The 24542-nt window shown below is 44.7% G+C and overlaps 1 protein-coding gene across 1 annotated transcript in view; it reads right to left on the bottom strand.

Annotated features, from left to right (window-relative positions):
* Positions 1-246: 246 nt before the first annotated feature.
* The window catches only part of LOC116359269 (39S ribosomal protein L13, mitochondrial-like), a 28432-nt gene continuing 4136 nt past the window's right edge, over positions 247-24542 (bottom strand). The window contains exons 3-7 of the mRNA XM_031811907.1: positions 22214-22307; positions 21931-21991; positions 9707-9793; positions 8831-8952; positions 247-452 (exon numbers count right to left, since the gene is read on the bottom strand). Coding sequence (XP_031667767.1) covers positions 428-452; positions 8831-8952; positions 9707-9793; positions 21931-21991; positions 22214-22307 — 389 coding nt within the window. The 3' untranslated portion in view covers positions 247-427. The remainder of the gene's footprint in view (positions 453-8830; positions 8953-9706; positions 9794-21930; positions 21992-22213; positions 22308-24542) is intronic.

Genomic DNA, 24542 nt, shown 5'->3' with positions numbered 1-24542 from the left:
TCTCTCAAATACAACAGAACTAAAAAGGGCAGCTGACCGCAGCCGATGCTCGAGTCCCAACTGGCACCCTATTCCCTGTATAGTGCACTACTTTTGATCAGAGCCCTGGTCTAAAGTAGTGCACTATACATGGGAATAGGGGACCGTTTGGGACTCACACGATGAATCTCTCACACTGCAGCTGAGGTTGAGTGAAACACACAAAGTCCATTTTTTTAACTCGTCAAACTTTCACCACAGAAAGGATGAAATATACATCATGATTTATTCTCACGAAAAAACAGTTGATAGTTTTATTTTGTACATTATTTGGGACGACAGAAAAAGGTTTGTGGTGTGTACAGTAAATGTCACCTGGATGTAAAATGGCAGTACAAGTAACAGGACAGAAGAAGAAGACAACGCCTAGCAACAGCCTTCCGATGGATCACTTCCTCCTGTAGTCTTCAGGTCTGCAGATAGAACAACACAGACATTACAACTCAGTCATGTAGAACGGCAACATAAACGTCATCTCAATAAGAATAACCTGTAGAAGGTTGAATGAAATATCACCGTGGTAACTTATCATGTAAGCAATATGGTCTTAAAGCAGAAACAGAAGACCGTTATTACTAAGTAAAGTAGCTCTACTATTCACAACAAACAACTTTATATTGTATTACACATTAGTATGTGTTGACGGTATTAGATTGAGACCATGTCCAGAGTGCTTGGTGAGTGTTGATGTGATGTCAGTCAGGGAATATCAACTAGGTCTTTAATAAAAAGGGCCAGGATTGGTTTGACCTTGAACATCACCAGAGGTCAATTACATCGCTGGAATTCCAGGCCTGAATGGGCTCACTGATTGGTTCTTAAGATTAGATCAGTAAACAGAGAAACGCATCATTTATCACAATACACTGTCCTGACAGGACTATATACTGATGACTGCTAGGGCTGACAGGACTATATACTGATGACTGCTAGGGCTGACAGTGTCCTGACAGGACTATATACTGATGACTGCTAGGGTGGACAGTGTCCTGACAGGACTATATACTGATGACTGCTAGGGCTGACAGTGTCCTGACAGGACTATATACTGATGACTGCTAGGGCTGACAGTGTCCTGACAGGACTATATACTGATGACTGCTAGGGCTGACACTGTCCTGACAGGACTATATACTGATGACTGCTAGGGTGGACAGTGTCCTGACAGGACTATATACTGATGACTGCTAGGGTGGACAGTGTCCTGACAGGACTATATACTGATGACTGCTAGGGCTGACAGGACTATATACTGATGACTGCTAGGGCTGACAGTGTCCTGACAGGACTATATACTGATGACTGCTAGAGTGGACAGTGTCCTGACAGGACTATATACTGATGACTGCTAGGGTGGGCAGTGTCCTGACAGGGCTATATACTGATGACTGCTAGGGCTGACAGGACTATATACTGATGACTGCTAGGGTGGACAGTGTCCTGACAGGACTATATACTGATGACTGCTAGGGTGGACAGTGTCCTGACAGGACTATATACTGATGACTGCTAGGGTGGACAGTGTCCTGACAGGACTATATACTGATGACTGCTAGGGTGGACAGTGTCCTGACAGGACTATATACTGATGACTGCTAGGGCTGACAGTGTCCTGACAGGACTATATACTGATGACTGCTAGGGCTGACAGGACTATATACTAATGACTGCTAGGGTGGACAGTGTCCTGACAGGACTATATACTGATGACTGCTAGGGTGGACAGTGTCCTGACAGGACTATATACTGATGACTGCTAGGGCTGACAGGACTATATACTGATGACTGCTAGGGCTGACAGTGTCCTGACAGGACTATATACTGATGACTGCTAGGGTGGACAGTGTCCTGACAGGACTATATAATGATGACTGCTAGGGCTGACAGGACTATATACTGATGACTGCTAGGGCTGACAGTGTCCTGACAGGACTATATACTGATGACTGCTAGGGTGGGCAGTGTCCTGACAGGACTATATACTGATGACTGCTAGGGTGGACAGTGTCCTGACAGGACTATATACTGATGACTGCTAGGGTGGACAGTGTCCTGACAGGACTATATACTGATGACTGCTAGGGCTGACAGTGTCCTGACAGGACTATATTCTGATGATTGCTAGAGCTGACAGTGTCCTGACAGGACTATATTCTGATGACTGCTAGGGCTGACACTGTCCTGACAGGACTATATACTAATGACTGCTAGGGCTGACAGTGTCCTGACAAGACTATATTCTGATGACTGCTAGGGTGAGATACACTGATGAGCAGAGTACTATGGGAAATGTAGTTTACAAAGTGGAGTTGTTTCCTGAAAACAGATTCCCTATTCTTTCTCAGACTCCCATCTTTATAGTCAGGTTGACAGATAAAAAATCCCTGTTTTGTTTCCAAGTCTTGATCATTAAAATGTGTTCTATCATCAATTACATTTAGGGTTTTATTGTCCCCTTGACGTTCTCTTTCTGAACGTGGAGTGTTCCTTGAACACGGTGTTACTGTAAAGAATTCAACTTAGAGCCTCCTCCCTATTTTAAAATGGAAACCACCTGAGGTGATGGTTCACCCACCAGACATCACACTATTCATCTCAATGTTTTCATTTGAAAGAAAAGGACCGTCTCTCTGCTCAAGTCTTTGAGAAAAGAAAAAACATCTTTATGAAACTTGTTAACAATCCTTATTTAAAGTCTCCTCCTATAAGTTGGTCTTCGTATTAAAAACAGCACTTCTCAGCAGCAGGAAAAAACCCTAATAGAACACAGCTTTAGGACACATGTTCTGCTCTTACCTTGAATGACACGTTCCAAAATGGCACCCGGTTCCCTTTATAAAAGGCCCAAGTCAAAAGTAGGGCACTACATAGGGAAAAGGGTGCCCTTTTGGGACACAGACTTTGTGTAATGTCATGAGAAAGGTAGGATTGGGACAATTAACTTGAGATTGATGACATGAGCACGCAAAGTGAGGGGAATTAAATAAAAGGCTCCATTTCCTCACTGGATGGAAAAATTTGAGGGTCGTGACAAATGTCAATTTAATCTTCTTTCGGAAAATATTGCTCGCTAAACCAAAAAAAAGAAATTCCATGAATGTAATTAATTTGAGTGAGCTGGGTTAGCTACAGGGTTTAGTGTTGATTGAAATGTAGGCTACCTTATAAGTGTGATACATATGTCTAGACGGGCTTTTCACGTTGAAATGGAGGAGTAGATGATATAGATCATATACATTCCAGACGGAAAGGCAATCAACTGGGGAAACACGGACAGGTACAGGCTCCTCCTTTCTATAGCTAGTGACTGTACGTCTGGGGCTCCTCCTTTCTATAGCTAGTGACTGTACGTCTGGGGCTCCTCCTTTCTATAGCTAGTGACTGTACGTCTGGGGCTCCTCCTTTCTATAGCTAGTGACTGTACGTCTGGGGCTCCTCCTTTCTATAGCTAGTGACTGTACGTCTGGGGCTCCTCCTTTCTATAGCTAGTGACTGTACGTCTGGGGCTCCTCCTTTCTATAGCTAGTGACTGTACGTCTGGGGCTCCTCCTTTCTATAGCTAGTGACTGTACGTCTGGGGCTCCTCCTTTCTATAGCTAGTGACTGTACGTCTGGGGCTCCTCCTTTCTATAGCTAGTGACTGTACGTCTGGGGCTCCTCCTTTCTATAGCTAGTGACTGTACGTTTGGGGCTCCTCCTTTCTATAGCTAGTGACTGTACGTCTGGGGCTCCTCCTTTCTATAGCTAGTGACTGTACGTCTGTGGGGCTCCTCCTTTCTATAGCTAGTGACTGTACGTCTGGGGCTCCTCCTTTCTATAGCTAGTGACTGTACATCTGGGGCTCCTCCTTCAGGGCAGGTCTAGCTAGCCATCCTTCACAGTGAGGCCACAGTATAGCAACCTACGGTTCAGGGCAGGTCTAGCTATCCATCCTTCACAGTGAGGCCACAGTATAGCAGCCTGCGGTTCCGGGCAGGTCTAGCTAGCCATCCTTCACAGTGAGGCAGCCTCCCTAGCTACAGTATAGCTCACAGTGGGTTAGAAATGAAGGCCACAGTATAGCAGGCTATGTTTCAGGGCAGGGAAGCTGGCAGACCATCCCTCACAGTGACTGAGCCTGGCACCGTAGCCTTGGCTGGGCATCGTGCCTCACCACATTAACAAAAGTGGAAAAGTGCCACTGAATCAGGGGCAGAGCTCCTCACTGAGACACATCATACATCACCCCTGTAGGAGAATATAGTGGGCCTGGCTGTCTCAACCCGCCACGGACTACATGAGGTAAATACATATTTATGATAATGCCAATCCCATTTCTATTAGGCTTACCGGGGCTTGCAAATCTAACCAGACTATTTATTCAGAGATTGTTTACACTGAGCCACAGAGGCAGTCAGTGAGAATGTCTGAGCAAAAACCAGCCACTAATCAGAGTGGATTCCAGAAACCATAGAGCTCGTCTTAGCTTAGAGTAGACCCATCTCAGTAGATTGCAGACGGATGACAATGAGATAAATTGCAACTAGGACATCAACAGTATGATGCTATCCTAGCTACAGAACATCAACAACATGATGCTATCCTAGCTACAGAACATCAACAACATGATGCTATCCTAGCTATAGAACATCAACAACATGATGCTATCCTAGCTACAGAACATCAACAACATGATGCTATCCTAGCTACAGAACATCAACAACATGATGCTATCCTAGCTACAGAACATCAACAACATGATGCTATCCTAGCTACAGAACATCAACAACATGATGCTATCCTAGCTTTAGAACATCAACAACATGATGCTATCCTAGCTACAGAACACCAACAACATGATGCTATCCTAGCTACAGAACACCAACAACATGATGCTATCCTAGCTACAGAACATCAACAACATGATGCTATCCTAGCTACAGAACATCAACAACATGATGCTATCCTAGCTATAGAACATCAACAACATGATGCTATCCTAGCTACAGAACATCAACAACATGATGCTATCCTAGCTACAGAACATCAACAACATGATGCTATCCTAGCTACAGAACATCAACAACATGATGCTATCCTAGCTACAGAACATCAACAACATGATGCTATCCTAGCTATAGAACATCAACAACATGATGCTATCCTAGCTACAGAACATCAACAACATGATGCTATCCTAGCTACAGAACATCAATAACATGATGCTATCCTAGCTACAGAACATCAACAACATGATGCTATCCTAGCTACAGAACATCAACAACATGATGCTATCCTAGCTATAGAACTAAGTACAGTAGTCGTTATTTTGATAGTTCCATTCTCCTCTCCTGCTGTGGAAACCAACTAGAAGAGTGATTTCTCTCCTCAGTGCTGGAGGCCGAACGCTCCTCTATTCTCACACACAGACACCACCGACTCAGTTCAGTCTCCTCCTGTTAACTCCATATAACCACTACACCAGTTAACACCCTGTAACCACTACACCGGTTAACACCCTGTAACCACTACACCAGTTAACACCCTATAACCACCACCAGTTAATACCCTGTAACCACTACACCAGTTAACACCCCTATAACCACTACACCAGTTAACACCCTATAACCACTACACCAGTTAACACCCTATAACCACTACACCAGTTAACACCCTATAAACACCCTATAACCACTACACCAGTTAACTCCCTATAACCACTACACCAGTTAACACCCTATAACCACTACACCAGTTAACACCCTGTAACCACTACACCAGTTAACACCCTATAACCACTACACCAGTTAACACCCTATAACCACTACACCAGTTAACACCCTATAACCACTACACCAGTTAACACCCTATAACCACTACACCAGTTAACACCCTATAACCACTACACCAGTTAACACCCTATAACCACTACATCAAGTCACTGTTAAGCTTCATTTCTCACTTCTGTGTTATTCCAAGTGAGTTATAGCTGCAGTCCATTTGAGTTTGTGTGATCAGAATCTCAGATTCCCCCTGAACCTCAGCAGCAGCAGCCTTCTCCCAGTAGGCCAAACATTCTCCCAGTAGGCCAAACATTCTCCCAGTAGGCTAAACATTCTCCCAGTAGGCTAAACATTCTCCCAGTAGGCTAAACATTCTCCCAGTAGGCCAAACATTCTCCCAGTAGGCCAAACATTCTCCCAGTAGGCCAAACATTCTCCCAGTAGGCCAAACATTCTCCCAGTAGGCCAAACATTCTCCCAGTAGGCCAAACATTCTCCCAGTAGGCTAAACATTCTCCCAGTAGGCTAAACATTCTCCCAGTAGGCTAAACATTCTCCCAGTAGGCCAAACATTCTCCCAGTAGGCCAAACATTCTCCCAGTAGGCCAAACATTCTCCCAGTAGGCCAAACATTCTCCCAGTAGGCCAAACATTCTCCCAGTAGGCCAAACATTCTCCCAGTAGGCTAAACATTCTCCCAGTAGGCCAAACATTCTCCCAGTAGGCTAAACATTCTCCCAGTAGGCTAAACATTCTCCCAGTAGGCCAAACATTCTCCCAGTAGGCCAAACATTCTCCCAGTAGGCTAAACATTCTCCCAGTAGGCCAAACATTCTCCCAGTAGGCCAAACATTCTCCCAGTAGGCTAAACATTCTCCCAGTAGGCCAAACATTCTCCCAGTAGGCCAAACATTCTCCCAGTAGGCCAAACATTCTCCCAGTAGGCCAAACATTCTCCCAGTAGGCCAAACATTCTCCCAGTAGGCCAAACATTACACTACAAGAATGATGTCACGGAATTCTGGAATGTCACTGTTTTCTGTCAGATTGAAAATTCCAAATTTCCTTTCATTACAGACAGGAAATAATGTAGTGGCTGCTCTGGCCGTCTCATTATCACGTCAGTGTCTATTTCCTGTGTGATATGTTTTAATGGACACGCTCTGTAGGGTCGTCCTGACCAATCACTGCGGTGGTTACTAGAGAAACCCCATATAAACATACTGCTCTCTATAAAACCCTCCTCGGCTCCACTGCTCATTGGGGTGAATTACTGGCCTCATAAAAAGTTAGCATGAATTCGATTACAGAGTACCTCTCTAGTATTTCAGTAAGACTTTAAAAGGAAAGATCTTAAGTGCATTAACACACGTGGGGTGTCAGTGTTTGAAAAAGTGAGGTTCACAGTCTCAATCTTGAGAGAAACATCAACAACCCCAACAGGGTTCCATCTTGAGTCCTCAGCCACCACTCTACAGCATTTGCTTTCGATTGCAATCAGCATCGGTAGGGCCTCGTGTGTGTGTGGTGTGCGGTGTGGTGTGTGTGGTGTGTGTGTGGTGCGTGTGTGTGGTGCGTGTGTGTGTGTGTGTGTGTGTGTGGTGTGGTGTGTGTGCGGTGTGTGTGGTGTGCGGTGTGTGTGTGGTGCGTGTGTGTGTGTGTGTGTGTGGTGTGGTGTGTGTGCGGTGTGTGTGGTGTGCGGTGTGTGGTGTGTGTGTGGTGTGGTGTGTGTGCGGTGTGCGGTGTGTGGTGTGTGTGTGGTGCGTGTGTGTGTGTGTGTGTGTGTGTGTGGTGTGGTGTGTGTGCGGTGTGTGTGGTGTGTGTGTGTGCGGTGTGTGTGGTGTGTGTGTGTGTGTGTGTGTGTGTGTGCGTGTGTGAATGAGGGGTCAGTCCATGGCCCAGACCACCATTTCCCCCTCATTGAGCCATACACTTACTTAACTCTACAGGAACATGACCGATCACGTTTCAACAGGCCGCGCTCTTTATCATAATGGAATCATTTGTCAGGCCGGTAACAAGAACCCGTTTCAAACATCAATAAAGAGGAAGACGGTGCTATTCTTCTCCCATCCTTACTTACCGGTAATAACAGAAGTAGGTTTCACACGAACACAAACATGTTTTATCCCGTTCTTCACTAAATCATTATTTTGGGTTTCTACTAGTTATTTGAATGTTTGTGGTAAGCTAAAGCTAGCGTAACATTTAGGTCATAAAATGCTTAAAGATTTGTCTGCTCTGGTAGAGAGCAGTATCATAAGGCATTTAACTGCGTCACGGCTGATATGAATAGCAGGCTGTGGACTGAGGAACGATGGATCACTGCCATGGCTGAAGGAACACAGCAGTCTGTAATGGAACTATGGTATGTGTCTGTTCCTCTATAAACCAGTCTGTTCCACTATAAACCAGTCTGTGCCTCTATAAACCAGTATGTTCCTCTATAAACCAGTCTGTACCTCTATAAACCAGTCTGTGCCTCTATAAACCAGTCTGTTCCTCTATAAACCAGTCTGTGCCTCTATAAACCAGTCTGTTCCTCTATAAACCAGTCTGTTCCTCTATAAACCAGTCTGTTCCTCTATAAACCAGTCTGTTCCTCTATAAACCAGTCTGTTCCTCTATAAACCAGTCTGTTCCTCTATAAACCAGTCTGTTCCTCTATAAACCAGTGTGTTCCTCTATAAACCAGTCTGTTCCTCTATAAACCAGTCTGTTCCTCTATAAACCAGTCTGTACCTCTATAAACCAGTCTGTTCCTCTATAAACCAGTCTGTTCCTCTATAAACCAGTCTGTTCCTCTATAAACCAGGTTGTTCTAAATGAGCTAGAGATTCAGCGCAGGCCCGGGGTGGAGAGAGCTGTGTGTGTGTGAGGATATGTGGGTGTGATTAAGGATGGTGTGTGTGTGTGTGTGTGAAGATGTGAGAGAGAGGGTGTGTGTGAAGATGTGAGAGAGAGGGTGTGTGTGTGTGTGTTTGCACGTATGCATCCATGGAGGAAGACTGGGAGAAGAAGGTACTCACGGGGTCCACAGAGTGGGGAAGGCTTCTCGCTCCTCCTGGCTGTACTCATTCAGCCTGCGAGGGATCTCTCTGGGCTGAGGCAGCTCCTCCGTCAGGTTCAGAAGGATGTCCTCAGGAAGATCCTGCCATACAATTACATACAACAGTCATTTCATGGATCTGTATGGCACCTAGGCTCTAGCCAGGGACAGGAACACAGACTTAGGTTTGTAGTGTCTTCACTTTTCAGAGGGAAAACACACCTGGGTTAGAGAGAGGTGCAAGTCAATGGAAAATAAGACATATTTATATACCGTATAATGAGAAGCTAGAGTCAGACTAGACTTGTCTAAATGCTTTACCACATTGGAAACAAGTCAGACTTGCGTTACTTGGAAACAAGTCAGACTTGCGTTACTTGGAAACAAGTCAGACTTGCGTTTATTGGAAACAAGTCAGACTTGCGTTTATTGGAAACAAGTCAGACTTGCGTTTATTGGAAACAAGTCAGACTTGCGTTTATTGGAAACAAGTCAGACTTGCGTTTATTGGAAACAAGTCAGACTTGCGTTTATTGGAAACAAGTCAGACTTGCGTTTATTGGAAACAAGTCAGACTTGCGTTTATTGGAAACAAGTCAGACTTGCATTATCCCTGATATTTCTATGTCTGTTCTGCTTGTTCTTGGCTGAATGTGTCATCATTTAAAATGATTAAACAAATTCAAATCAATCAAATCAACATGTCAAGACATATTCAGTCCACAACAGGAGAATAAAGACCAGTTATTTTATCTTCAGGGAAGAGGTGTCGTGTGTGGCGTCATTATTTTTACTAAAACTTCTCATTTCATCTTCACACATATTAGATGTCAAAGTCTTAAAAGACAAGTCTTACATCTTCAGGGAAGAGGTGTAGCCGTTGCATCATGGTCCTTCTGGAGAGGTTCCTAGGCAGCATCCCGTACACTGCCAGCTTCACTATCTGGAGGAAGACAGAAGAAGAGTGGACTCTGGATCCATCGCTTGGATAGGCTACTCAGATTCAGTCCCTAATGGCACACTAGCACACTATATAGGGAATCCTAGATCACTATATAGGGAATCCTAGATCACTATATAGGGAATCCTAGATCACTATATAGGGAATCCTAGATCACTATATAGGGAATCCTAGATCACTATATAGGGAATCCTAGATCACTATATAGGGAATCCTAGATCACTATATAGGGAATCCTAGATCACTATACAGGGAATCCTAGATCACTATACAGGGAATCCTAGATCACTATATAGGGAATCCTAGATCACTATATAGGGAATCCTAGATCACTATATAGGGAATCCTAGATCACTATACAGGGAATCCTAGCGCACTATATAGGGAATCCTAGATCACTATATAGGGTATCCTAGCGCACTATATAGGGTATCCTAGATCACTATATAGGGTTTCCTAGCGCACTATATAGGGAATAGGGTGCCATTTGGGACACTAACACAGACATTTGATAGAAGACAGTTGGATCAGGGTTGTCATGGTTACAGTTCTGGAGAAGAGCCAGGTTGAGGTCCATCATTGAACCATCTTTATTATGTCTCCAGTGGTGACCAGTAGAGATCCTGTTAGGTCCAGACGGGGATACTACTAAGCAGGATCAATGAGTCAGCCAGCTAACTTCCCTCATTTGTTTTTAGAAGTATATACTTGAAAACGGGCATGGTCTAATTTACCCAACATCCAAAAACACATAAGTTTAGCTTTCTTAAATGAAACCGAAAAACAATAGATATTTCTGGTTGTTCATCAAAGTTAGCTGGCTAAATAATTGATTCTTCTTTGTACAAAACCCCTCAGGTTTGTTCTCTATGACCCTGTCCAGAAACAACCCCTCTATTTACCCCTATCCCTTAGAGACACTCGGGTGGATCTGATAGAATGTACTAGATTAAGCAATATGGTAATATCTCCTCTACCTTACCCTCTCTAGATAGTAAAGAGTCTCCCCTGTAGACAACTTTATATACCCCTGCAATATTCTCCTAACATTGAAACAAGCTGGTTCTATTCCTCGTATCCCTCCCTCACTCTGTGGTGTGACACATATTCAGTGTTTCTTGGAGCGATGGGTCACGATCGCCAACTGATAGCAAATCATTTAGGTCATGTGAAAAAAATGGTGTTATCCTTGAACTAATACCCTGAATGCTCAGCTTGGGGGAGGCAGGTAGCCTAGTGGTTAGAGCGTTGGGCCAGTAACCGAAAGGTTGCTGGATCGAATCCCTGAGCTGACAAGCTAAAAACCTGTCATTTTGCTCCTGAACAAGGCAGTTAACCCATTGTTCCCATTGGTAAATAATCATTTGTTCTTAACTGATAAAATGTGCCTCTGCCCCTCCCTGCTCCCAGCTGCCCCTCCTCTGCCCCCCCCCCCCGCCCCTCCCTGCTCCCAGCTGCCCCTCCCTGCACCTCCTTTGCCCCTCCCTGCTCCCAGCTGCTCCTCCTCTGCCCCTCCCTGCTCCCAGCTGCTACTCCTCTGTCCCTCCTCTGCCCCTCTCTGCTCCCAGCTGCCCCTCCTCTGCCCCTCCCTGCTCCCAGCTGCTCCTCCTCTGTCCCTCCCTTGTCCCTCCTCTGTCCCTCTCTGCTCCCAGCTGCCCCTCTGTCCCCCCCCCTGCTCCCAGCTGCCCCTCCTCTGCCCCTCCCTGCTCCCAGCTGTCCCTCCTCTGCCCCTCCCTGCTCCCAGCTGTCCCTCCTCTGCCCCTCCCTGCTCCCAGCTGTCCCTCCTCTGCCCCTCCCTGCTCCCAGCTGCCCCTCCTCTGCCCCTCCCTCCTTCCGTTGGCAAACCAACCATCAAAATTACATGTTATTCCTACATACCCGTCCACCACTCAAATCCATCCTCTGCAATAAGAAAACCAAGTGAGGGGAACAATCCAAATGTCCCGAAGAAGTAAAAATCTCTTCATATTTGACTTTCTCTCATCTACCATTTCCAGCTTAATCCCTTCACACATATCTATCCCCTGTGAAAATTAAATCAGTCCTACTCCTGTTAAATGACGACCGGGGTGTGTGGAAGACGGATGTGTGTTGTATAGGGACACCATCCGTCACCACGGCTACAGAAGGTGGATGTCACCCCGACGTGATCATTACCCACAATTACCTCTGATAGATTCTCCCCCCGTTGGAATAACTCAGCTAGAGACATGCATCCATCTCCTTAATGGTGGTGTAACGTGCTAGAGAAACCTGAGGAGGGCTGGGGGGGGAGGGGGGGAGAGGAGGGCTGGAGACGGGAGGGGGGGAGAGGAGGGCTGGAGACGGGAGGGGGGGAGAGGAGGGCTGGAGACGGGAGGGGGGAGAGAGAGGGGGGGGGGGGGGGGGGGGGAGATGCAACTGGCCAGGGCTGGGGAGGAGCGCTGAGGAGAGGGATGAGGATAGTTAGGGAGAGGTGGGCTGGGGAGGAGCGCTGAGGAGAGGGATGAGGACAGTTAGGGAGAGGTGGGCTAGGGGAGAGAGGAGGTTTGGAGAGGGCTAGGGCGGCGATGAGGGTTGTTGAGAGGCCTGAGGGCAGGCAGGCAGTTGGCCAGGTCTTGGAGCTCTGCCCTGGGCCATTCAGCTATACAGTATGGAACTGGGGTAGGATAACATGTGGCTGTTCTGGTCTCTGTTCTGGGGTAGGATAACATGTGGCTGTTCTGTTCTCTGTTCTGGGGTAGGATAACATGTGGCTGTTCTGGTCTCTGTTCTGGGGTAGGATAACATGTGGCTGTTCTGTTCTCTGTTCTGGGGTAGGATAACATGTGGCTGTTCTGGTCTCTGTTCTGGGGTAGGATAACATGTGGCTGTTCTGTTCTCTGTTCTGGGGTAGGATAACATGTGGCTGTTCTGTTCTCTGTTCTGGGGTAGGATAACATGTGGCTGTTCTGATCTCTGTTCTGGGGTAGGATAACATGTGGCTGTTCTGGGGTAGGATAACATGTGGCTGTTCTGATCTCTGTTCTGGGGTAGGATAACATGTGGCTGTTCTGGGGTAGGATAACATGTGGCTGTTCTGGGGTAGGATAACATGTGGCTGTTCTGTTCTCTGTTCTGGGGTAGGATAACATGTGGCTGTTCTGGTCTCTGTTCTGGGGTAGGATAACATGTGGCTGTTCTGTTCTCTGTTCTGGGGTAGGATAACATGTGGCTGTTCTGTTCTCTGTTCTGGGGTAGGATAACATGTGGCTGTTCTGTTCTCTGTTCTGGGGTAGGATAACATGTGGCTGTTCTGTTCTCTGTTCTGGGGTAGGATAACATGTGGCTGTTCTGGTCTCTGTTCTGGGGTAGGATAACATGTGGCTGTTCTGTTCTCTGTTCTGGGGTAGGATAACATGTGGCTGTTCTGTTCTCTGTTCTGGGGTAGGATAACATGTGGCTGTTCAGTTCTCTGTTCTGGGGTAGGATAACATGTGGTTGTTCTGGGGTAGGATAACATGTGGCTGTTCTGGGGTAGGATAACATGTGGCTGTTCTGGGGTAGGATAACATGTGTTTGTTATGTTCTCCCTTTGTTCTACACCATCCCTGAGAGGGATGCCTTTCACACACTACCCCTCATCCAATCAAATCAAAGTTTATTTGTCACGTGGCTGAATACAACAGGTGTAGTAGACCTTACAGTGAAATGCTGAATACAACAGGTGTAGTAGACCTTACAGTGAAATGCTGAATACAACAGGTGTAGTAGACCTTACAGTGAAATGCTTACTTCCAGGTTCTAACCAATAGGGAAAAAAAGGTATTAGGTGAACAAAGAAATAAGTAAAGAAATAAAACAACAGTAAAAAGACAGGCCAAATACAGTAGAGAGGCTATATACAGTAGTGAGGCTACATACAGTAGAGAGGCTATATACAGTAGAGAGGCTATATACAGTAGAGAGGCTATATACAGTAGAGAGGCTATATACAGTAGAGAGGCTATAAAAGTAGTGAGGCTACATACAGTAGAGAGGCTATAATAGTAGCGAGGCTACATACAGTAGTGAGGCTATATACAGTAGAGAGGCTATATACAGTAGTGAGGCTACATACAGTAGACAGGCTATATACAGTAGAGAGGCTATAGACAGTAGAGAGGCTATAAAAGTAGTGAGGCTACATACAGTAGAGAGGCTATATACAGTAGAGAGGCTACATACAGTAGAGAGGCTATAAAAGTAGTGAGGCTATATACAGTAGAGAGGCTACATACAGTAGAGAGGCTATAATAGTAGCGAGCCTACATACAGTAGAGAGGCTATAAAAGTAGTGAGGCTACATACAGTAGAGAGGCTATAAAAGTAGTGAGGCTACATACAGTAGAGAGGCTATAAAAGTAGTGAGGCTACATACAGTAGAGAGGCTATAATAGTAGCGAGGCTACATACAGTAGAGGCTATAATAGTAGCGAGGCTACATACAGTAGAGGCTATAATAGTAGCGAGGCTACATACAGTAGAGGCTATAATAGTAGCGAGGCTACATACAGTAGAGAGGCTATATACAGTAGAGGCTATAAAAGTAGCGAGGCTACATACAGTAGAGAGGCTATAATAGTAGCGAGCCTACATACAGTAGAGAGGCTATAATAGTAGCGAGGCTACATACAGTAGAGAGGCTATAATAGTAGCGAGGCTACATACAGTAGAGGCTATAATAGTAGCGAGGCTACATACAGTAGAGGCTATAATAGTAGCGAGGCTACATACAGTAGTGAGGCTACATACAGTAGAGAGGCTATAATAGTAGCGAGGCTACATACAGTAGAGAGGCTATAATAGTAGCGAGGCTACATACAGTAGAGAGGCTATATACAGTAGAGAGGCTATAATAGTAGCGAGGCTACATACAGTAGAGAGGCTATAATAGTAGCGAGGCTACATACAGTAGTGAGGCTATATACAGTAGAGAGGCTATATACAGTAGAGAGGCTACATACAGTAGAGAGGCTATATACAGTAGAGAGGCTACATACAGTAGCGAGGCTATATACAGACACCGGTTAGTCAGGCTGATTGAGGTAGTATGTACATGTAGATATGGTTAAAGTGACTATGCATATATGATGAACAGAGAGTAGCAGTAGTGTAAAAGAGGGGTTGGCGGGGCTATAGTAGCGAGGCTACATACAGTAGAGAGGCTATATACAGTAGAGAGGCTACATACAGTAGAGAGGCTACATACAGTAGCGTATATATAAAGGTAGCGAGGCTACATACAGTAGCGTGGCTACATACAGTAGAGTGGCTATATACAGTAGAGGATATATACAGTAGAGAGGCTATATACAGTAGCGAGGCTATATACAGTAGCGAGGCTATATACAGTAGAGTGGCTATATACAGTAGAGTGGCTATATACAGTAGAGAGGCTATATACAGTAGCGAGCCTACATACAGTAGCGAGGCTATAAAGGTAGCGAGGCTATAATAGTAGCGAGGCTACATATAGTAGAGAGGCTACATACAGTAGAGAGGCTACATACAGTAGAGAGGCTACATACAGTAGAGAGGCTATATACAGTAGCGAGGCTATAAAGGTAGCGAGGCTACATACAGTAGTGTGGCTACATACAGTAGAGGATATATACAGTAGAGAGGCTATATACAGTAGAGAGGCTATATACAGTAGAGAGGCTATATACAGTAGAGTGGCTATATACAGTAGAGAGGCTATATACAGTAGCGAGGCTATATACAGTAGCGAGGCTACATACAGTAGCGAGGCTACATACAGTAGAGAGGCTATATACAGTAGAGAGGCTACATACAGTAGAGAGGCTACATACAGTAGCGAGGCTATAAAGGTAGCGAGGCTACATACAGTAGCGTGGCTACATACAGTAGAGAGGCTATATACAGTAGAGAGGCTATATACAGTAGAGTGGCTATATACAGTAGAGGCTACATACAGTAGAGAGGCTATATACAGTAGCGAGGCTACATACAGTAGCGAGGCTACATACAGTAGAGAGGCTATATACAGTAGAGAGGCTATATACAGTAGAGAGGCTACATACAGTAGCGAGGCTATAAAGGTAGCGAGGTTATAATAGTAGCGAGTCTACATACAGTAGAGAGGCTATATATAGTAGAGAGGCTACATACAGTAGAGAGGCTACATACAGTAGAGAGGCTATATACAGTAGCGAAGCTATAAAGGTAGCGAGGCTACATACAGTAGCGTGGCTATATACAGTAGAGGATATATACAGTAGAGAGGCTATATACAGTAGAGAGGCTATATACAGTAGCGAGGCTATATACAGTAGAGGCTATATACAGTAGAGAGGCTATATACAGTAGAGAGGCTATATACAGTAGAGGCTATATACAGTAGAGAGGCTATATACAGTAGCGAGGCTATATACAGTAGCGAGGCTATAATAGTAGCGAGGCTACATACAGTAGCGAGGCTATATACAGTAGCGAGGTTATATACAGTAGCGAGGCTATATACAGTAGCGAGGCTATAATAGTAGCGAGGCTACATACAGTAGCGAGTCTACATACAGTAGAGAGGCTACATACAGTAGCGAGGCTATAATAGTAGCGAGGCTACATACAGTAGCGAGGCTATAATAGTAGCGAGGCTACATACAGTAGAGAGGCTATATACAGTAAAGGCTATATACAGTAGCGAGGCTATAATAGTAGCGAGGCTACATACAGTAGCGAGGCTATATACAGTAGCGAGGCTATATACAGTAGCGAGGCTAAAATAGCAGCGAGGCTACATACAGTAGCGAGGCTACATACAGTAGCGAGGCTATATACAGTAGCGAGGCTATAATAGTAGCGAGGCTACATACAGTAGAGAGGCTATATACAGTAGTGAGGCTATATACAGTAGCGAGGCTATAATAGTAGAGAGGCTACATACAGTAAAGAGGCTATAAACAGTAGCGAGGCTATAAAGGTAGCGAGGCTACATACAGTAGAGAGGCTATATACAGTAGTGAGGCTATATACAGTAGCGAGGCTATAATAGTAGAGAGGCTACATACAGTAAAGAGGCTATATACAGTAGCGAGGCTATAAAAGTAGCGAGGCTATATACAGACACCGGTTAGTCAGGCTGATTGAGGTAGTATGTACATGTAGATATGGTTAAAGTGACTATGCATATATGATGAACAGAGAGTAGCAGTAGTGTAAAAGAGGGGTTGGCGGGTGGTGGGGGGCAGGACACAATGCAGACAGCCCGGTTAGCCAATGTGCTGGACCACTGGTTGGTCGGCCCAATTGAGGTAGTATGTACATGAATGTATAGTTAAAGTGACTATGCAGATCAGATAAACAGAGAGAAGCAGCAGCAGGTTGAAACATCGGGAGGTCGACTAAGGGAAAGGGAACATGTAGCACTTAAACTCAAAGGAAGGTGTAAATAAAAGCTTGATTTATTGTAATGTGGGGAGGAGGGTCACTGCACTGCTAGGAACTAGATGAGTCACTACAATTGGAAAAGGGAGGATTCATGTATATGTGGGCTTAGCTATAGGTACAGTTAATTAATATATACACGTGGGCTTAGCTATAGGTACAGTTAATTAATATACACGTGGGCTTAGCTATAGGTACAGTTAATTAATATACACGTGGGCTTAGCTATAGGTACAGTTAATTAATATATACACGTGGGCTTAGCTATAGGTACAGTTAATTAATATATACACGTGGGCTTAGCTATAGGTACAGTTAATTAATATACACGTGGGCTTAGCTATAGGTACAGTTAATTAATATATACACGTGGGCTTAGCTATAGGTACAGTTAATTAATATATACACGTGGGCTTAGCTATAGGTACAGTTAATTAATATATACACGTGGGCTTAGCTATAGGTACAGTTAATTAATATACACGTGGGCTTAGCTATAGGTACAGTTAATTAATATATACACGTGGGCTTAGCTATAGGTACAGTTAATTAGTATATACGTGGGCTTAGCTATAGGTACATTTAATTAGTGTATACGTGGGCTTAGCTATAGGTACATTTAATTAATATATACGTGGGCTTAGCTATAGGTACAGTTAATTAATATATACGTGGGCTTAGCTATAGGTACATTTAATTAATATATACGTGGGCTTAGCTATAGGTACATTTAATTAATATATACGTGGGCTTAGCTATAGGTACATTTAATTAATATATACGTGGGCTTAGCTATAGGTACATTTAATTAGTATATACGTGGGCTTAGCTATAGGTACAGTTAATTAATATATACGTGGGCTTAGCTATAGGTACATTTAATTAATATACACGTGGGCTTAGCTATAGGTACAGTTAATTAATATATACACGTGGGCTTAGCTATAGGTACAGTTAATTAGTATATACACGTGGGCTTAGCTATAGGTACAGTTAATTAGTATATACGTGGGCTTAGCTATAGGTACATTTAATTAGTGTATACGTGGGCTTAGCTATAGGTACATTTAATTAATATATACGTGGGCTTAGCTATAGGTACATTTAATTAATATATACGTGGGCTTAGCTATAGGTACATTTAATTAGTGTATACGTGGGCTTAGCTACAGGTACATTTAATTAATATATACGTGGGCTTAGCTATAGGTACATTTAATTAGTATATACGTGGGCTTAGCTATAGGTACATTTAATTAGTATATACGTGGGCTTAGCTACAGGTACATTTAATTAATATATACGTGGGCTTAGCTACAGGTACATTTAATTAGTATATACGTGGGCTTAGCTATAGGTACAGTTAATTAATATATACGTGGGCTTAGCTATAGGTACAGTTAATTAGTATATACGTGGGCTTAGCTACAGGTACATTTAATTAGTATATACGTGGGCTTAGCTATAGGTACATTTAATTAGTATATACGTGGGCTTAGCTATAGGTACAGTTAATTAATATATACGTGGGCTTAGCTATAGGTACAGTTAATTAATATATACGTGGGCTTAGCTATAGGTACAGTTAATTAATATATACGTGGGCTTAGCTATAGGTACATTTAATTAATATATACGTGGGCTTAGCTATAGGTACAGTTAATTAATATATACGTGGGCTTAGCTATAGGTACATTTAATTAATATATACGTGGGCTTAGCTATAGGTACATTTAATTAATATATACGTGGGCTTAGCTATAGGTACATTTAATTAATATATACGTGGGCTTAGCTATAGGTACATTTAATTAGTATATACGTGGGCTTAGCTATAGGTACAGTTAATTAATATATACGTGGGCTTAGCTATAGGTACATTTAATTAATATACACGTGGGCTTAGCTATAGGTACAGTTAATTAATATATACACGTGGGCTTAGCTATAGGTACAGTTAATTAGTATATACACGTGGGCTTAGCTATAGGTACAGTTAATTAGTATATACGTGGGCTTAGCTATAGGTACATTTAATTAGTGTATACGTGGGCTTAGCTATAGGTACATTTAATTAATATATACGTGGGCTTAGCTATAGGTACATTTAATTAATATATACGTGGGCTTAGCTATAGGTACATTTAATTAGTGTATACGTGGGCTTAGCTACAGGTACATTTAATTAATATATACGTGGGCTTAGCTATAGGTACATTTAATTAGTATATACGTGGGCTTAGCTATAGGTACATTTAATTAGTATATACGTGGGCTTAGCTACAGGTACATTTAATTAATATATACGTGGGCTTAGCTACAGGTACATTTAATTAGTATATACGTGGGCTTAGCTATAGGTACAGTTAATTAATATATACGTGGGCTTAGCTATAGGTACAGTTAATTAGTATATACGTGGGCTTAGCTACAGGTACATTTAATTAGTATATACGTGGGCTTAGCTATAGGTACATTTAATTAGTATATACGTGGGCTTAGCTATAGGTACAGTTAATTAATATATACGTGGGCTTAGCTATAGGTACAGTTAATTAATATATACGTGGGCTTAGCTATAGGTACAGTTAATTAATATATACGTGGGCTTAGCTATAGGTACATTTAATTAATATATACGTGGGCTTAGCTATAGGTACAGTTAATTAATATATACGTGGGCTTAGCTATAGGTACAGTTAATTAATATATACGTGGGCTTAGCTATAGGTACATTTAATTAGTATATACGTGGGCTTAGCTATAGGTACATTTAATTAGTATATACGTGGGCTTAGCTATAGGTACATTTAATTAGTATATACGTGGGCTTAGCTATAGGTACATTTAATTAATATATACGTGGGCTTAGCTATAGGTACATTTAATTAGTATATACGTGGGCTTAGCTATAGGTACATTTAATTAGTATATACGTGGGCTTAGCTATAGGTACATTTAATTAGTATATACGTGGGCTTAGCTATAGGTACATTTAATTAATATATACGTGGGCTTAGCTATAGGTGCATTTCCTCAGTGAACCACTTGGGATGGCACTGTTGAAACATTCATGTATTTGAGGCAACACAAACAATCCACTAAAACATCATTAAGACCATCCATCTAAATAAGAGCAAGGCAGAGAGGAGAGAAAACATATATAGCTGAATTTAACCTGAAATGGGTTTAGTTTTATTCCTTGAAGAAGTGAATCTCTGGGTTGTAAATTATCTGTGCTGTTGTTCCTTTATCTTCCAGCACACCCAGATAGGCCTTTCCCCAGATTACAGCAGACATTCTCCTAAAGGTCTAATCGTCTGACAGACCTGCATCAGCAGAGATCCTGTGTGTCTGTGATAATACACAAGTGTCTCTGTCTGAAATCCTCCCTGATGATCCTGCAGGAGAACAGTCCCCCTCTGGAACCAGAGGGACGGGAGACTTACAAGGACAGACAATTCATTACACCATAATTCATTCTCTCTCTCACACCAGCGGGCCATTTGTAACCTTTATAGACAAAACACGTCACACAACTGTGGGACAGCTAATATTTCATCACATGAACATCGATACATAACAGCAATGCAAAATGCAACTGCTGTCCTGAACGAGATGCAATTCTGACATTTTTATGAAATGCAGCTTCATCCCGGCCTAGGAATGAAACTTTAAAGGCTGAAGTTACTGTACACCTGAGAGGACAGTGTTTATTCAGTGTTTCCAAATAGACTGCAGTGGCCCCACCAATAAAACAGTAGTTAACTCACCGGTCAGTTTATTAGGTACACCATCCTGTACACCTAGACGGATCGCTCCTACAGACAGTGAGTCATCACGTGGCTGTGGCTTGCTCTATAAAACAGTAGTTAACTCACAGGTCAGTTTATTAGGTACACCATCCTGTTCACGTAAACGGATCGCTCCTACAGACAGTGAGTCGTCACGTGGCCGTTGCTTGCTCTATAAAGCGGGCAGACAGGTATCGAGGCATTCAGTTACCCTTCTACTGAACGTCAGAACGGGCAAAACCAGTGACCTAAGCGACTGAGCGTATGATCGTGGGTACCAGGCTCGCCGGACCCAGTACCTCAGAAATGGCCGCATTCCTGGGCTTTTCACACACGACAACGTCTAGAGTTTACTGGGAAACGGAGCGACAAACACAAAACATCCAGTCAGCTACAGTCCTGTAAACCAGCTGGTTGATGAGAGAGGTGGAAGGAGAAGAATCGTACAAGCTAACAGGCAAGCCACAAACAGACAAATAACAGGCACAGTACAACAGTGGTGTGTTGAACAGCATCTCAGAACACACATCTCGTCGCTCCCTGTCATGGATGGACTGTTGCAACAGACGACCCCACCGTGTTCCACTCCTATCAGCTAATAACAAGGAGAAGTGTCTCCAGTGGGCACATGATCACCAACACTTGAGAAGTGGAAAAACATTCTCTGGTCCGACGAATCGCGGTTTCTGTTGAGTCAAGCTGATGGCCATCAGAGTCCTGATGGTGTCAATGGTAATAGGCTGGTTGCTGTGGTGTACCGCCATCCAATCTGCAGCAACTGCGTGATGCCATCGCGTTAACATGGACCAACATCCCTGTGGAATGTTCCCGAAGAATTCTGGCTGTTCTGGAGGCAAAGGGTGGGGTCCGACTCGGTACTAGACGAGTGTACCTAATAAACTGACTTGCAAAACTTACCGCTTTGGGGTCTTTCGAATGTAGCTGGGTGGCTGTGACTTGTTTAAATCCACCCGGGTACCTTTGGGAAAGAAACCAGACTGAAATTAGAGGAAGACAATCAACTTTACACACATAGGCTTAGTCAACCACATCACTCATTACACAGATCAGTTCACAAGCTCCATGTTTTCAATGAAGTTCTTCTTGATTGATGAGTAAACACAGGTACAGAATAACACTTGTGTGTGTTCACTGGTTAATTCCATGTGTAACAGACAGACAGTCTGAGGCAAGGCCTTACTGGGTGTGAGAGGAGTACATCTTCTGTTCCCATTTGTTCCCAGAGAAGGCTATGTGTCTGCTGTTCATGACTACTACATGGTCTCCAACATCACCTGAGGAACACAGAGATACGTGCTCATTAGAAAACATCACAAACTCCGTAGAAACATATTTTGCTGACATGTTCCAAGGGATGTTCTTTAGCTCCTTTCAAAAGATTATCAAGGAATGCAGGAAAAGATTCATCATTTGATTGCCTGCCACCACAACAAAAAGGTGGTTTCTGAATTAGATATAATGGGTAGAGAATGATAGTTGACTAAGTGGTTGACTTGCAGGTAGCCTAGTGGTTAGAGTGTAGGGGCAGGCAGGTACCCTAGTGGTTAGAGTGGAGGGACGGCAGGTAGCCTAGTGGTTAGAGTGTAGGGACGGCAGGTAGCCTAGTGGTTAGAGTGTAGGGACAGGCAGGTACCCTAGTGGTTAGAGTGTAGGGGCAGGCAGGTACCCTAGTGGTTAGAGTGTAGGGGCAGGCAGGTACCCTAGTGGTTAGAGTGGAGGGACGGCAGGTAGCCTAGTGGTTAGAGTGTAGGGGCAGGCAGGTAGCCTAGTGGTTAGAGTGGAGGGACGGCAGGTAGCCTAGTGGTTAGAGTGTAGGGGCAGGCAGGTACCCTAGTGGTTAGAGTGTAGCGACGGCAGGTAGTCTAGTGGTTAGAGTGTAGCGACGGCAGGTAGCCTAGTGGTTAGAGTGTAGCGACGGCAGGTAGCCTAGTGGTTAGAGTGTAGCGACGGCAGGTAGCCTAGTGGTTAGAGTGTAGGGACGGCAGGTAGCCTAGTGGTTAGAGTGTAGCGACGGCAGGTAGCCTAGTGGTTAGAGTGTAGGGGCAGGCAGGTAGCCTAGTGGTTAGAGTGTAGGGACGGCAGGTAGCCTAGTGGTTAGAGTGTAGCGACGGCAGGTAGCCTAGTGGTTAGAGTGTAGGGGCGGCAGGTAGCCTAGTGGTTAGAGTGGAGGGACGGCAGGTAGCCTAGTGGTTAGAGTGGAGGGACGGCAGGTAGCCTAGTGGTTAGAGTGGAGGAGCGGCAGGTAGCCTAGTGGTTAGAGTGTAGGGACGGCAGGTAGTGGTTAGAATGTAGGGACGGCAGGTAGCCTAGTGGTTAGAGTGTAGGGGCAGGCAGGTAGCCTAGTGGTTGGAGTGGAGGGGCGGCAGGTAGCCTAGTGGTTAGAGTGTAGGGACGGCAGGTAGTGGTTAGAATGTGGGGACGGCAGGTAGCCTAGTGGTTAGAGTGTAGGGGCAGGCAGGTAGCCTAGTGGTTAGAGTGTAGGGGCAGGCAGGTAGCCTAGTGGTTAGAGTGTAGGGGCAGGCAGGTAGCCTAGTGGTTAGAGTGTAGGAGCAGGCAGGTAGCCTTGTGGTTAGAGTGTAGGGGCAGGCAGGTAGCCTAGTGGTTAGAGTGTGGAGGCAGGCAGGTAGCCTAGTGGTTAGAGTGTAGGGGCAGGCAGGTAGCCTAGTGGTTAGAGTGTAGGGGCAGGCAGGTAACCTAGTGGTTAGAGTGTAGGGGAAGGCAGGTAACCTAGTGGTTAGAGTGTAGGGGCAGGCAGGTAGCCTAGTGGTTAGAGTGGAGGAGCGGCAGGTAGCCTAGTGGTTAGAGTGTAGGGACGGCAGGTAGTGGTTAGAATGTAGGGACGGCAGGTAGCCTAGTGGTTAGAGTGTAGGGGCAGGCAGGTAGCCTAGTGGTTGGAGTGGAGGGGCGGCAGGTAGCCTAGTGGTTAGAGTGTAGGGACGGCAGGTAGTGGTTAGAATGTGGGGACGGCAGGTAGCCTAGTGGTTAGAGTGTAGGGGCAGGCAGGTAGCCTAGTGGTTAGAGTGTAGGGGCAGGCAGGTAGCCTAGTGGTTAGAGTGTAGGGGCAGGCAGGTAGCCTAGTGGTTAGAGTGTAGGAGCAGGCAGGTAGCCTTGTGGTTAGAGTGTAGGGGCAGGCAGGTAGCCTAGTGGTTAGAGTGTGGAGGCAGGCAGGTAGCCTAGTGGTTAGAGTGTAGGGGCAGGCAGGTAGCCTAGTGGTTAGAGTGTAGGGGCAGGCAGGTAACCTAGTGGTTAGAGTGTAGGGGAAGGCAGGTAACCTAGTGGTTAGAGTGTAGGGGCAGGCAGGTAGCCTAGTGGTTAGAGTGTAGTGGCAGGCAGGTAGCCTAGTGGTTAGAGTGTAGGGGCAGGCAGGTAGCCTAGTGGTTAGAGTGGAGGGACGGCAGGTAGCCTAGTGGTTAGAGTGTAGGGGCAGGCAGGTACCCTAGTGGTTAGAGTGTAGCGACGGCAGGTAGTCTAGTGGTTAGAGTGTAGCGACGGCAGGTAGCCTAGTGGTT

The sequence above is a fragment of the Oncorhynchus kisutch genome, unplaced genomic scaffold, assembly GCF_002021735.2.
Source record: "Oncorhynchus kisutch isolate 150728-3 unplaced genomic scaffold, Okis_V2 Okis02a-Okis13b_hom, whole genome shotgun sequence".
Classification (NCBI taxonomy): domain Eukaryota; kingdom Metazoa; phylum Chordata; class Actinopteri; order Salmoniformes; family Salmonidae; genus Oncorhynchus; species Oncorhynchus kisutch.
The sequence above is the reverse complement of the archived record's forward strand: the minus strand, read 5'-3'. Positions and strand labels throughout refer to the sequence as shown.